Source organism: Pempheris klunzingeri, chromosome 16 (assembly GCF_042242105.1).
Source record: "Pempheris klunzingeri isolate RE-2024b chromosome 16, fPemKlu1.hap1, whole genome shotgun sequence".
Lineage (NCBI taxonomy): Eukaryota > Metazoa > Chordata > Actinopteri > Acropomatiformes > Pempheridae > Pempheris > Pempheris klunzingeri.
This window is the reverse complement of record NC_092027.1, coordinates 22,343,733-22,356,631: the sequence shown is the minus strand read 5'-3', so window position 1 is coordinate 22,356,631 and position 12,899 is coordinate 22,343,733. Positions and strand designations below refer to the sequence as shown.

The following is a 12,899-nucleotide window of genomic DNA, read 5'->3' as shown; positions in this document are numbered from 1 at the left end:
GCAAGTCTGCATGATCTCTTTTTAAATAGTCAGGAACTTAAAATAGCGCCAAACAAATATCATTACATCGTGTCAATATATTATCTAGACTACTGTGTGGAGTTGCTCAGAACAGTGTCTGCCTGGTATGAGGATAAGATAGAAAAAAGTGATACCCATGGCTGCATTAACCTGCTGCACAGCCCTGTGGGGCCCCTATTAACTCTGGTTTTTCTCCCAACTTGATTAAATGAATACTTTTAGGAATATACACCATTTAAGCACAATCAGTTGCAATAAAGCATAAACTAGATTTAAAAGTAGACTAGACACAGTCTCAAGGGTCAACCAGGTCTCCTGTTAATTAGGTTTATATACTACTAGCCTGGATCAGTAAATTCATTCTGAGAGAAACATAATGTCGCCTTCAATACGGTTTATTAACATAATGGGGAATATTTCTAATGAATATATATATATATATATATATATATATATATATATATATATATATATATACACACGATTGCAAAATGTTTATACATTTGTTTTACCCTCAATAGCTGCTTTTGCAATACAATATCAGCCAGTAGCAGCAGAGATATAATTCAAATGTGTATGGCTATGTGTAGACACTTACAGCACTCAGTGATGGCTGGAGAAAAACCATGGTTTAGTACTGAAAAAATAAAAAAAGCATTGACTTGAAGCATTTGACAGGATTTGTTTACTTTATTAAAAGTCAGCCAAAACCACAATCTTTTCCCCAACCTTAAGCAAAGTGTTTTTGTAGCCTAAACCTATCCACAGTGGGGATTTACGGTGCTAATGCTGCTCTCCGGTGTCCTGCACTTTGCACACCCAGCATCCACCTCTCAAATTACATAAAAAAAAACCAAAGCAGTTTACTGAAAAAAAACACACAATTGAGGAAGTAATTATGCTTCCCATCAAAACTTCATTTGCAAAATAAATCCGTACTGTAGCCTATATAAACATACTGTGTTGGAAACAGAGTTGCAAGATCAGGTAATACAGTAAGGCCCTCATCATGTTAGCATGGAGCCTTTTGCCTTAGTCCCAGACAAAATCACAATCAATCAAATTGCCACACAAACCAGTTGGGGCTGACGGGGGCCCTTCGGAGATCTGAGGACCTGCAGCGGTTTTCTATTTTGCCAAGATGGAAATGCAGACCTTCACCTTTTCAGCAGTATGTATTAATATCTTTGCACGATACCCACGCTCCTTCAAATTAAAACCAATAAAGACAATTTAAGATCAATAATGAATTAATAGAAGAGAAGCATTCAGCTAATGAACATTCCATCTTTGATGTTTTGTGTGCCTTTTAATTCATTCTTGTTTTGAACGATAAAATGATTAGATGGGACATTGATTGGATTAATACACATTGTTTACTAATTCTGACATTCACTCAAACTCTGAAGTGAATAAAATGATCTTTAATTAAAAGTAGGTTTTCAGAGGATGTCAGGATGAATTTCTTCAGGGGTTCTGGTAGATCGGTTGGTTGGTTGGTTGGTTAGCGCAGAGCGGTGTAACCTTGCAGTTTACTGGATTTGAATTCGGACCAGAAACAAATGTAACCCCTTTCTCTTTGAGCAGATTTGTTGGGTGTTTCTATTTGAAACTGCCCACCAGAGACAACATTGTATCACACATATGAAAAACAGCATCCGTTCTCTCCTCAGCTCACCCCCAAGCCTCCGTTTAATTGTGTCCCTGCTCTCACTGAAACTCAAACAAGCCGCAGAGTAAATTCATGTCTCCATCTATCTCTGTTTCACAGCCGGTCTAATTTTTCCATTCTTGTAAATTTGCTCTATTATGCTCTGTCTGATGTCCTTGTATGCACAGTCATATGGCTTCTACACCATGATACTGAAAGCAACACAGTAGTGCTTTGTTCTTGATTCAGAAAAAAAACTGCTTTTCTTTTTATTCAAGTATTTTTATCCATCGGCGTGTAGAACACTGCTGGTAGGCCAAGGCCTGAGATATTCATACAAACATCCCAGACATAGTTTCTGATACACAAGCTGTCAGAAAGGTGGGACGGGCGCACAAAAGCTGTAGTAACACGTAGAGAAGTCGGCTGTGTGATATGGCTCCGAAAATCATTGTTCAGGAGATGGCACAGCTCAGTGATCAAGGCTCTATCCAGGTGGAAATGATGGATGCGCAGGACATCGGTTAAACTCAGCACATTTAAAACATTTCCTGACATCCTCTGTTCGCCCCGGTAGCGCTGTCTCCTTTGATGATCCTTTTGTAAACTCGAATACATTACAGGCAGGGCCCTTTCTTGTTTGCGCAGATAACTTTAAATGTAATTTTCCTGACCAGACAATTTGTGTCCTACTCAATATATTTGGAGTTGATTAGTGTGCAGATTTCACTAGAGGTGTTGCAGTGTTTCAGGTAATGTACAAAGCGTACAAATGGACCATCAAGTTACCATCAAAGTCCGCACAATTTAATGTGAAGGTGGACGTGACTTACATAATCATCAATCCAAGGTCATAACTTTGCAGGAGGGCACTTATTCCCATTTGAAAGTGCAGGGCTGGTATTAGCAGAGTGGGGCATGCTATTTAAGTGGAGGCAATAGGCTGAACAGAGCCATGTATGATCACATCCAGTAACAGGACTTGGGGTAATTACAAAAGTTGAAAGAACGATGCAGTAGCTGAGAGCTGCTGGAATTCATCCCTGCCAGGATAAAAACCAAACAGTCAGTTACTGCATTACAGCGAATCACTAAAACTGGCCTCTCAAATCCCTCACCCAGGAATTGGCAGCGGTCTCCTAATAAGCACTTACTTTCTGAACAAAAGGCAGGAGAGATATAGGTGAGGTGTGGAACCAAACTGGCTGTTTTTTTACCTCCTGCTAGCTAATTGATGACCTGGATAGTCGAGGGAGACAGCTGTATAACTCACTGTTAACGGAAAGCATGGCGAGGGCGAGAAAAGCATCACTCTCCTTTTGTCTCCCTGACCATCTCCAGCTGCTGGTGGAATTGTGTTGAGCCTGTGTAGAGGTTGCATGACGTAGATGGGTGTCTGCACACGGCGAAGCTCGTAGACATAGCAATGCATAACATTTGGGGGTTTTTTTACGGCTAAAAAGCGGATGACTTTGTAAAGTAATCAATCTGTCACACCAGAAGTGATCAAGTACAATTTTAGCTCAAACCAGCACATTATGATAATGTTGCACATTGAAAATTTGCGTTTACACTTTCAGACATATGCAGTTCAATAGATTCAGGAAAGTGATGCCGGGAGGGTTGTGATTTCACAAAACAATATGATGGGCGATATGACCAACCAAAATGTCCCTATTTCATGATAAATTGGGACATTTACAATACACGATGATAAATGTTTTTATGATTTATGCTTTTTCATCACATTAGTGCCTGCTATGTCCTTCTTCATGGAGACTAACCTCCAGTTTGTTTTTCCTAATCAGTTAGCAGTCACAGTTTAACTGGGCACTCTACTTTTCAAACTCCATTTACTGGTCATGGGGAGTACTCAGCCTGTGAAAACAGTCGTATAAGCTTTTCTTTATGTCTGCAAGAAGCTTTGCCAAGTCTGACAAAATTACTCATGAGACTTACTGACACTCGGGTAACTGTTGCATTGTGGGAGTCGTATAGGGGTTATGGGATTGTGTCCGTGCATTGAAAATTTGATACAAGTTAAGGTTAGTTGGGGCACCCTGGTGGCCAAGGGGTTATGGAGTCTGTGAACTGCAACAGTCCTGGTTCGTGTCTATCCAGGAACCTTAGCTACATGTTGTTCCCTGTTTCTCTCTCCTTGTTTCCCATCATGCCTCTGCGGTCATCTGTCTAATGAAGGCATACAACACCCAAAAACACCTTTTAAAAATGGGGTTTAGTTTCTGATTTCAAAGGCATTTTGATGATTTAGGCGTATTGCACATGCATAAGTCTATTATTGATCACTAGCGTACATGGGTATGATTTCCACTGCTGATCATCTCACGCTAGTTTGATTTAACTACTAAAATGACATGTGTCCTGAAGCGTCCTGCCGCTGAACATGTGGCAGTAAAAGCCTAAAGGATATTGTCCCTTGCTGAAAAGACGCTGAACAGCATTATTAATCATATAAACAATAAATAGCCTAATATTGTCAGGTTGCTATGAAGGACACTAGCTGGAGATTGTATTGTTACAATTACATTACATTACAATTACAATTTCATTTCAATTGAAATAGACTGAAATAAATCTAATGCAGGAAATAGTGTTTTACATTTCTTTTGTCTGGAACCAAACTTACATGCTTGCTACTGTACACGCATATTAAAAGACACATTTTTTGCTAAGCTTTTTCGGACTGGAAGTCAATCGCAAAGCGTCTTCATGCAATATAAAACCATAACCCATAAGAGGGTGACACGGTGACCCTGGGATAAGAAATCTCAGAGATGCTTTCACAAAGATCCTATCAAGACACAGACTGGGAAAAACTGCTGATAAGTTTTCATTAGCTTCAGTCGCTGGTTGAGCCACGTGTGAGTGACATAAGGAACGTCTTTGCTCTTTATCTCAAACACACAGATTCTGATTGATCTGCGCTCTCGCTCTCTGTTGCAGTTTAACTTTGTCGGCAAACTCCTCGGGCCACGTGGGAACTCGTTAAAGCGACTACAGGAGGACACTCTCACAAAGATGTCAATTCTCGGAAAAGGATCCATGAGAGACAAAGAAAAGGTAACGCTCCACTCTGTTATTTCATGTTTTTTTTTCTGCTCTCCTCGCTCCTTTCACCTCCACATCATTTTATCTTGGTCTGCGGCAGTATGACAGTTTGAAGTGAAGGTGGGCTGGACCTACCTTTATTTCCTAATTTTCACACAGGAAGGGCAGTGAAACAACTAAAATTAGGTTGTTGTTCTTAAGTTGTTTTTCTTCAAGAAACAGAATTGTGCAAACCCACATTTTAGTACATGACAAACAGAGAACCCTCATCAAATCTGAGCCTCTTTACTTTTGTTAAGTTTAAGTAATTTAAAATGAATTACAATTAGATTTTTCTCAGAATTTTTTGGTGTATGAAAAGTCTGCAAATAGTGAGAAATGCCCATCACACATTCCTTTAGTCTAAGTTAACATCTTCAAATGTCTTGCTTAGTCTGACCAACAGTCTGAAACATTTTTACAATCTTTGCTGGAAAATTGCTCATATAATTAAACCTAATTACTAATTACTAACCCTAACCAAATTGTTGCAGATTAATTTTCTTCCAATCAACCAATTAATTAATCACGTTGTTTTTCAGCTCTAACTTGTATATTTTCATGATAAAAAACCTTAATAGTTGACATTTGTGTGAAGCTGCGTCTAGTTTGTAACGTATTTGATATGTTTACCTTGAAATTCTCACTTTGATCTTCAAAATGCGAGGAGCAAGTGACATTTAATTTTTTATTTTTTTTTGTCTTCACCAAAACTTTAGCTCTATGTTTATATTTTTGTCTCATTCTAATTCAGATGCGAGCCGATCCACCCAGTAACGCAGCCTAAATTTGAGTGACAGCTCATGGGTCACATGGACTGCATACAGTTTTGAAAAGCAGCCCCATCTTGAAAACACATTTCAAAAGTTTATGGAAATGTAAATGATCTCGGGGATCAGCAAACACGTCTGACATCTTTCAAAGCCCGCTCTCATCGTAAACAAAGCACACATAGTCAAATGAAGTGCAGACTGTACACAAGGCAACAGTAAGAAAAATGATCTTCACAATGATTTTAGTGTAAATGGCAAAAAAAAGGATGGATTTAGATTTTCAAACACAATCCAGTTTAACTACTTCTATCATCCATGATCATGGCGGTCCATAAAGGGAGGATATAAATGACTCAGTCATCAACAGTGGCTCTTTAGCAGCAGAATTGATTGCAGACTGGACTGGTTAACAGGGAATAAATCGTCTTCACTTGGCTCGTCTCTCCTCTCCCTGTGTTTGTCAGGGGTGATTTGTTGGCAGCGATGATCCCCGCCATCATACAGTGCATTCTTTTTGATTACCGTGATCAATAGTCTCTGATAGTCGACTCCTCTTGAGCACCAGCAGAACAGATCTGTCATGGAGATGTGCTGACCTCAGCAGCCCTTACCTGTCCGCACAAACCCACCGCTGGATTTATGACTGACAGCTTTTTGTCTGGGGCACGTGCTGAGTTTAGGAGGGGTACACCCTCACTACAGAACTACTACTGTATCTTCGATTGGTAGCTAACTTTCTGTTTTCAGCTGCACGGCATGTGTCATCGTAGTTTTAACACAGAAACTCCGTGTGCTGGGTCAGGGAGCTGAGCCGCCGTACGGCAAAAACAAGGGTCTACTTTCACAGCTTGTTCAAGTCAAGTAAAAACAAAGTTGCATTGTTACTAGGGAAGCACTGAGTGAGGCACTGTCACCTTTAAGGACATGTTTCTATTTATAATGTTTCTATTTATAGAGAGAGATAGGTACAACCCAGACACACAGTAGCGTACATATGACTGACAGGAACGTAGATAATGTACAGTTTTCAAGACATTAAAAGACAGCACATGGAAATGTAATTGCAGTGTTGCCACTCAGAAAATACAGTGTAATACATGCGTCGGGGGATGAAACCACACAATGATCAGTACATTCCATTTTAAGCTCTCACATATTGCAGGGACACAGCAAAGAGCCGGGATAATTGCTCAGATATTTGCTGTAGCAGAACCTTGATCTTGTGTTGACAAGAGTGCGTGTGCAAAGAGGTTGAAAGGCACCGAGCTGTCGGAGTCACAGTCTCCCCGCCCGGCTGTGGCACCTCCGTTGTCCTGCTGCTGTCAGAGAAGGATGATGTAAAGGCATCCGTGCTCCACGCCCCCTTCTCGTTAGTGCAGTGATTAACTCATCCATTTTCCTCCATGGGCCTTGTACTCCCCGTTCAATTTTTTTTTAGACAAAACAATCACATTGTCTTTGTTTCACTTCTGCTAAGTCCTGCGTTGAGTTTATTGTGAGCTGCTGTGGGGAAATACTTTCATTGCCTGCGAGCACTGGTCTGTATGAGAGAGCTGTCCGACACCACAACAACTAACAGCTGTGTGTGCTCGCAAAAAAAACCCTCCATAATCCTTCAAAGATCGAGGGATGATATTATTGAAATCACATTAACAAGCCTATGAATTATGGGTGATAAAGGTCAGTGACAGTGTTTTGCAACAGAATACACATTTTATTGTATTTAAAGGCTTACTAAGCTAATCTTTTGTCATATGAATTGATGCTGGTCCTACAGATTGTACAGCAGCTGATCAATTTAAAACTGTTGGCTGTTGTATTTTGCCTCATTGTGTTGTTCTACTGTCATTGTCATAATCCCTCTCATTGCTCTGTCCCTTCACCTTTTGCAAACTCAACTCAACTTTTCCTTTGGATTTAGTTCTTGCCTACCCTGAACCTATTAGTGATGCTGGGTGGTCTTATTTTGTACAGTAGGCCATGTAAGCTGTTATGACTTTGTGTGCTAGGCCTGGAATTGAGTCATTTTTAGGGCAAGGCCTTTAATAAATCCACATGTATTGGGGCTTTGTGGACAAAATGTGGGGCACCAAGGCCAAAGCCAACAGCACAGTAACAAAAAGCGATATTACGCTGTATGAGGACAGAAAAGCATACTGTCAACATTTAGGAATTTGCGTATTTAAAAACATCGAACAGTATGAATAAAGATATCACACATTAAGCTGCACATGGAAGACATTTGGAATTATTTGTGATTACGATGTGTAAAAAAGAAATAATAAAATGTGAAATATGGAAAGTAAATAAGTTAAATTACCAAAAAAATAGTCTAAACATAAGAACTAACATCAATACAATTCAATACATCTACAGAAAATAATTCTCTAAAATATAGCCCAGTCTGCCCTGATGAAGTTGTGATCTGATGTTCTGCGTTAATCGTATTGTCTCTTTCCTGTCTGCCAGTGTGTCCGTCACTGGTACATTTTTGCTCCTCTCAACCCAGTTTTTTTTCCTATATTCTTCATTACTGTGGCAAATTACCCGCAGTATATTACTAAATGTAGTTTATTTGTCTTATTTTTTGTCGTGTTGGAGGTGAATCTCCTTGGATCGGCCAGCAATAAGCATCATCCTGGTAAACTTTAAAACACACGTGTAATAATACATACACTGTGCAGTGTTTGAGTGCTTGTGCTTATCGCGTAATGCTAATTGTCAGCTAGCTGTTAAAACTGTAATTATTTGAACCTAAACATTACTCATGAATTGCTATTTGAAATGTTGTGCTCCTGTTTATGTCCAGTGTGATAACAGAAACGCTGGGAAGCGTAAGGTGGTTTATTTGCTAAGTCGCATGAAGTCATGGAGTCCCACGAAACTTTCTGTTGAGGGCACAGATAGCTGTGGGAGTTCTTTTTTGGTAAATGTGTTCTTCTTCATCGGAGGAAGTAATGAATGTGCAATTTATTTGGAGAAGATGTAACAACCAAGTAAGTGGTGTGACCAGAAGGAGCCAAAATTTCAGAACATACAAAGAAAGAACATGCCATGCAGTGCCATCCACCACACTAACCAAAGTCCATGCAATCGGCCTCATGTCAGTGAATAAACACCCCAGAGCTTTAAGTGTACACCGGCAAAGATGGAGGCAAAATAAAGGAAATGAAATATGAGCATGAGTGGAGACAGGTGAAAAAAATAATCCCTGTAATGGCAAGTGTATAAACATACAGAGTAGTATTTCACCTAATTCATCTGAGGCTGATGGGTTTTTTGTGAATATTGCAATGTGTGAAATGTTGCAATACACACACACACACACACACACACACATCTGCTAGTTTTATGGGTCTGATATGATGCTTTGGATGAAGGTGTTTACCAAATGGCAAAAGAGGTGAATTTATTTATGACACATTTGAAAACAAATGCTGACCCAAAATGCTTTTGCTGCTAATTGAAAATACAAGCAGATCAAGGCAAGACAATGATAAAATGAATAAATGGAAACGATTATTGATTTATATCAAAAAGAATACATGCATGAAGAGGATATTCATGCTGCATAGAAGATTTAAGAAAATCTAGACAAATAATGTCATCATATCAGACAGCTAGAGAAAGAATGGGTCTTACTTTCACTTCAGCTGGGTGTAGAACAGAGAGCAGTGATTGGTCAGTAGATCCGAAGGGTGTGGAGATGGAGGAGGTTGTAGGGATTGCAGATAAAGCCAGTCTATGCAGTGTGTTATTACTTGGTGTTCAAGTGGTTACGTAGGGAGAGCACTGTTGCTAGGTAACGCTGCCATGCAACATGGATGCCAAAAGACTCCTACCTGTAACATGTGGCTTTTACAGTTTGCCATCATCACTTATAGCTAATAAGGACATTACTGTCAGTGGCTTGGCTAACAATTCAGCTAGCTGGGGAGCAGGCTCCTGTTAATGCAGGAAATGTGAGTCCATTGGGAATATCGTCATTTTCCTGGGACCAGAAATGACCAAGAAAAACTCCCTATGACTGAAATAACAATGTATCAACTATCCATCCACCTAATAATTAACTTTCATGAATTCTGCCATTTCTGAAAACAACATGTCACAACTCGTGCCCTCCAAGCTTTCGGAAAAATTCCACCTCCAAAGTGGTAAGCACCATGAAAACACTGTAAGAGAGGCAAATGGATTACTATTGTGAACATGACCCCATTTGAAAGCACAATTTAGGTAATAATTCAGAATAATGCTGGCATGATTCTATATTTGCTGTGTTATGTAGACTTAAAGCAACACTGTTTGCTTGTCTCAGTATCTCCTGAGTTCCCTGCCTCGTCTGAGGCACTCTGCCCCAAGCCCATTTGCTCTTACTATATTTAAGACAAATATGCAGCTCATAAAAAAGGAAGGTGTACGCCGGACTGTGAATAAACTGCTTTGCCCATTTTCATAATTAACATGTCACCATTTAAAACGTGGCTCACTGAGGTGTTTTAATAGTTTTTGAACAACAAGCCCAGGTGGAATCCTGGTACATGGCTGGACCCTGCACATTTCACTAAAGTACAACAAAACTTTCCACTCATATCTAAAGATGTTTGATTTGAAGGAGAACTTGGGATTAAGCAAATGGCACGCAGTAACAGCAAATGGTAGATTTTATTAAGCACTCAGTATATTATAAAGTAAAAAAAAAACATGAAGGAAATAGTCACAGTGAGGTGATTTTCCATTTAATTTGTTCTTCCAAATAGTAAAGTAACATTAACATGGTTGTTGTCATTCTGAACAGACCGTCAGCAAACCTCTTGAGGAAAAGCTTTCAGTTTATTTTTATTATAATTATGTTTTTTAATATGGAGAAATTGTGTGTTACAGCGTCCTTTCAGGTGACTGTCCCCCTTACACTAATTTACAGTGAAACTACGTGACATAGTATCCAGTCACTGTCGGGATCATCATAAGCAGAAATACAGTGCCCTTCTCAGCAAGCCTGTTACGGAAACGGTTTTATCCAGCAAAGGGAGGCCAGTAGAGGTCAAATAATTAACTCTTAATACTGGCAAAGACTGTTGTTGCTGCATACTGGTACATTTCTTGAGAACATTAAGTAAATGTTTGCACTACTTTATTGAAGAGAGAGAATGTGGCCTTTATGTTTTGAGGTCGCTTTGAATGTTACAAGCGTTGACAAACAAGGGTGAAGGAGCTGTGCAGGTCATCACCGCAGTTCATGGCTTTATATTTTCTGTCACCTGTCATTCAGACACCACTACAATAGAATTTGCCCTCATTTCCTAGTGTACGTCACCTGAATGCTCGGAGCTTGACATCATTCGTCACCTCCAAGCTCTGTCTGCAGAAGCTCCTGCGTTCAGAGCGCTGTGGCCTTCTGTTTCAAGGGTGAATGGCTTTTCATAGGCAGATTTACAGGGGAAAAAGTGTAAACAGGAGGAAGATGCTGCCAATAGATATGAGAAACAGACAGCTGTAATCTCCTGCCGTGGGCTGCTTAGCTGCTATAGGACTCTGCTGGATCACAGATGCTTCTTATCAGTGCTGGGAGAGGGGCCCCCATGTATGAAAACTGCTATTATATCTACACCATCACATGCAAATGATGTGGTCACACTTACAGATTGGTTTCATGCCAAATGAGCTATCCACTAGGTCTGACATCGACACTTTGCACATGTTAAATACGCAGTATAGATGGGAAGATGGAGTAAGAGAAGTGGTGTAGATGCAGATTCAGAAAGTTCTCAGATGACACACGACGACGTCTGACTGGATGGCTTTTTTTTTTTTGGCTGATGATCGTTAAGGCACATGATAATGATTGTTTTCCCTGACTTTTCTCATGCAAATATACCAAGAAACACATGAAAGGCGAGAGGAGAGGCAGATCTGCGAGCAATCTTCTCTTTCTAACACCCTGCTTACGCTCCATGCTCGACAGCAGCAGCTCCGTCAGCGCTGGTGCTATGCGCAAAGGAGCCCTCTGCTCGTAAAGCACAGATTTATGGGGGAAATTAACATATCATTAACATACCACAGGCACTCTTAAAAGAAGGTTATTTATAATTAGGTGACATCAGAGACTCTGGCTTGCATGGTGCTGGAGAGGGAGAAGGAGAAGAGGAAGTTGCCACCATTGGAAAGGCCCTGGAGAAGATTTTTTTCTTTTTTTTTTTTTTGAAAAGAAGAAACTGGGACGCCAAACCTGTTGTTTCCTTTGTGTAATGTGGTGGGTGACGTTTGGGGTTTTTGCTGTCCTATTTCTCACCATCAATAACGTTAGACTGGCCTGCTTCTGTCGGGCCTAAATGGTCTGTGCAGACCCTCGCTGTTTATACAGTATATTTTGTCTGCTGAAGTTGAAATGAACTGTGCTTGTACAGGCAAGAGGTGGAGAGGAGCGAGTTACATCTGCTCTACTTTCAGGGTTTGGAGTAGGCAGTAACTAAACAACAAATAAATGCTCTTTTAGGCGTCCACATTTATCCACACCTGTTTACAGCTAAAAATCTGTATCTTTCTACATCCTCTGAGGTAGCAACAGGTGATTGGATTGATGTTGGAACTCCAGCAAAGACAGCGGAGTTGTTGTAGCAGCCTGCTGTTTGTTTGAATCAGCCACCGAAAAACACAAAGGTTTGTGCTGCTGAGCGCAATTCACAGAAATAAAGATGCCACGTGAAATGTTATTCTGGTGCAGCAGTTGCTTTGAGCAGACTTTATTGGCAGGGTCAGCCACCTGACAAGCTGATCGACATCTTGCAATCGACGTCACATGGTTTGTGAAACTCAGCCCTACTGTGTGTAATTGTAAATGTAAGTGTAATGCCATTAGTCCATTAACATGTTAACCATGCTAGTCAGTCAGTTCACCATTACGGTCCAGACTGAAATCACACAGCCCTTATTGGATGGGTTGTCATAAAACTTTTTACAGACATTTGTAGTTCCCAGAGGATGTGCCCTAACAACTCTGATGATCCCCCAGTTTTTGTAAGCATCCCAACTATTCAGAATCAGAGTCAGAATTACTTTAATAATCCCCAGGGAGAAATTGCTTTTTGTTACACACAGCTCCAAAAGAATAAGATTTATTGGGTGGATTGCTGTTCAAATCAATCAATCAATCAAGTCTACAGCCACGTCTGTGGCTCTGTGAGACTGTGATGTTCATAGTAATGCCTTCATGGTAATCCATCCACATAGTCCATCTACAGGAAAAGCCAGAGGATCCCCAAAGTCATTGTATCACCTGTACGACTCACCCCCTGGGGAACATGAACAGCTGTTGTTGTGTAGGTGTAGAGCTTTTTCACTGCTTAAAT

The 12,899-nt window shown here is 40.3% G+C and overlaps 1 protein-coding gene across 1 annotated transcript in view; it reads left to right on the top strand.

Annotated features, from left to right (window-relative positions):
• Positions 1-12,899, top strand: part of khdrbs3 (KH domain containing, RNA binding, signal transduction associated 3) — a 91,621-nt gene that overhangs the window by 43,841 nt on the left and 34,881 nt on the right. The window contains exon 3 of the mRNA XM_070846952.1: positions 4,637-4,753. Coding sequence (XP_070703053.1) covers positions 4,637-4,753 — 117 coding nt within the window. The remainder of the gene's footprint in view (positions 1-4,636; positions 4,754-12,899) is intronic.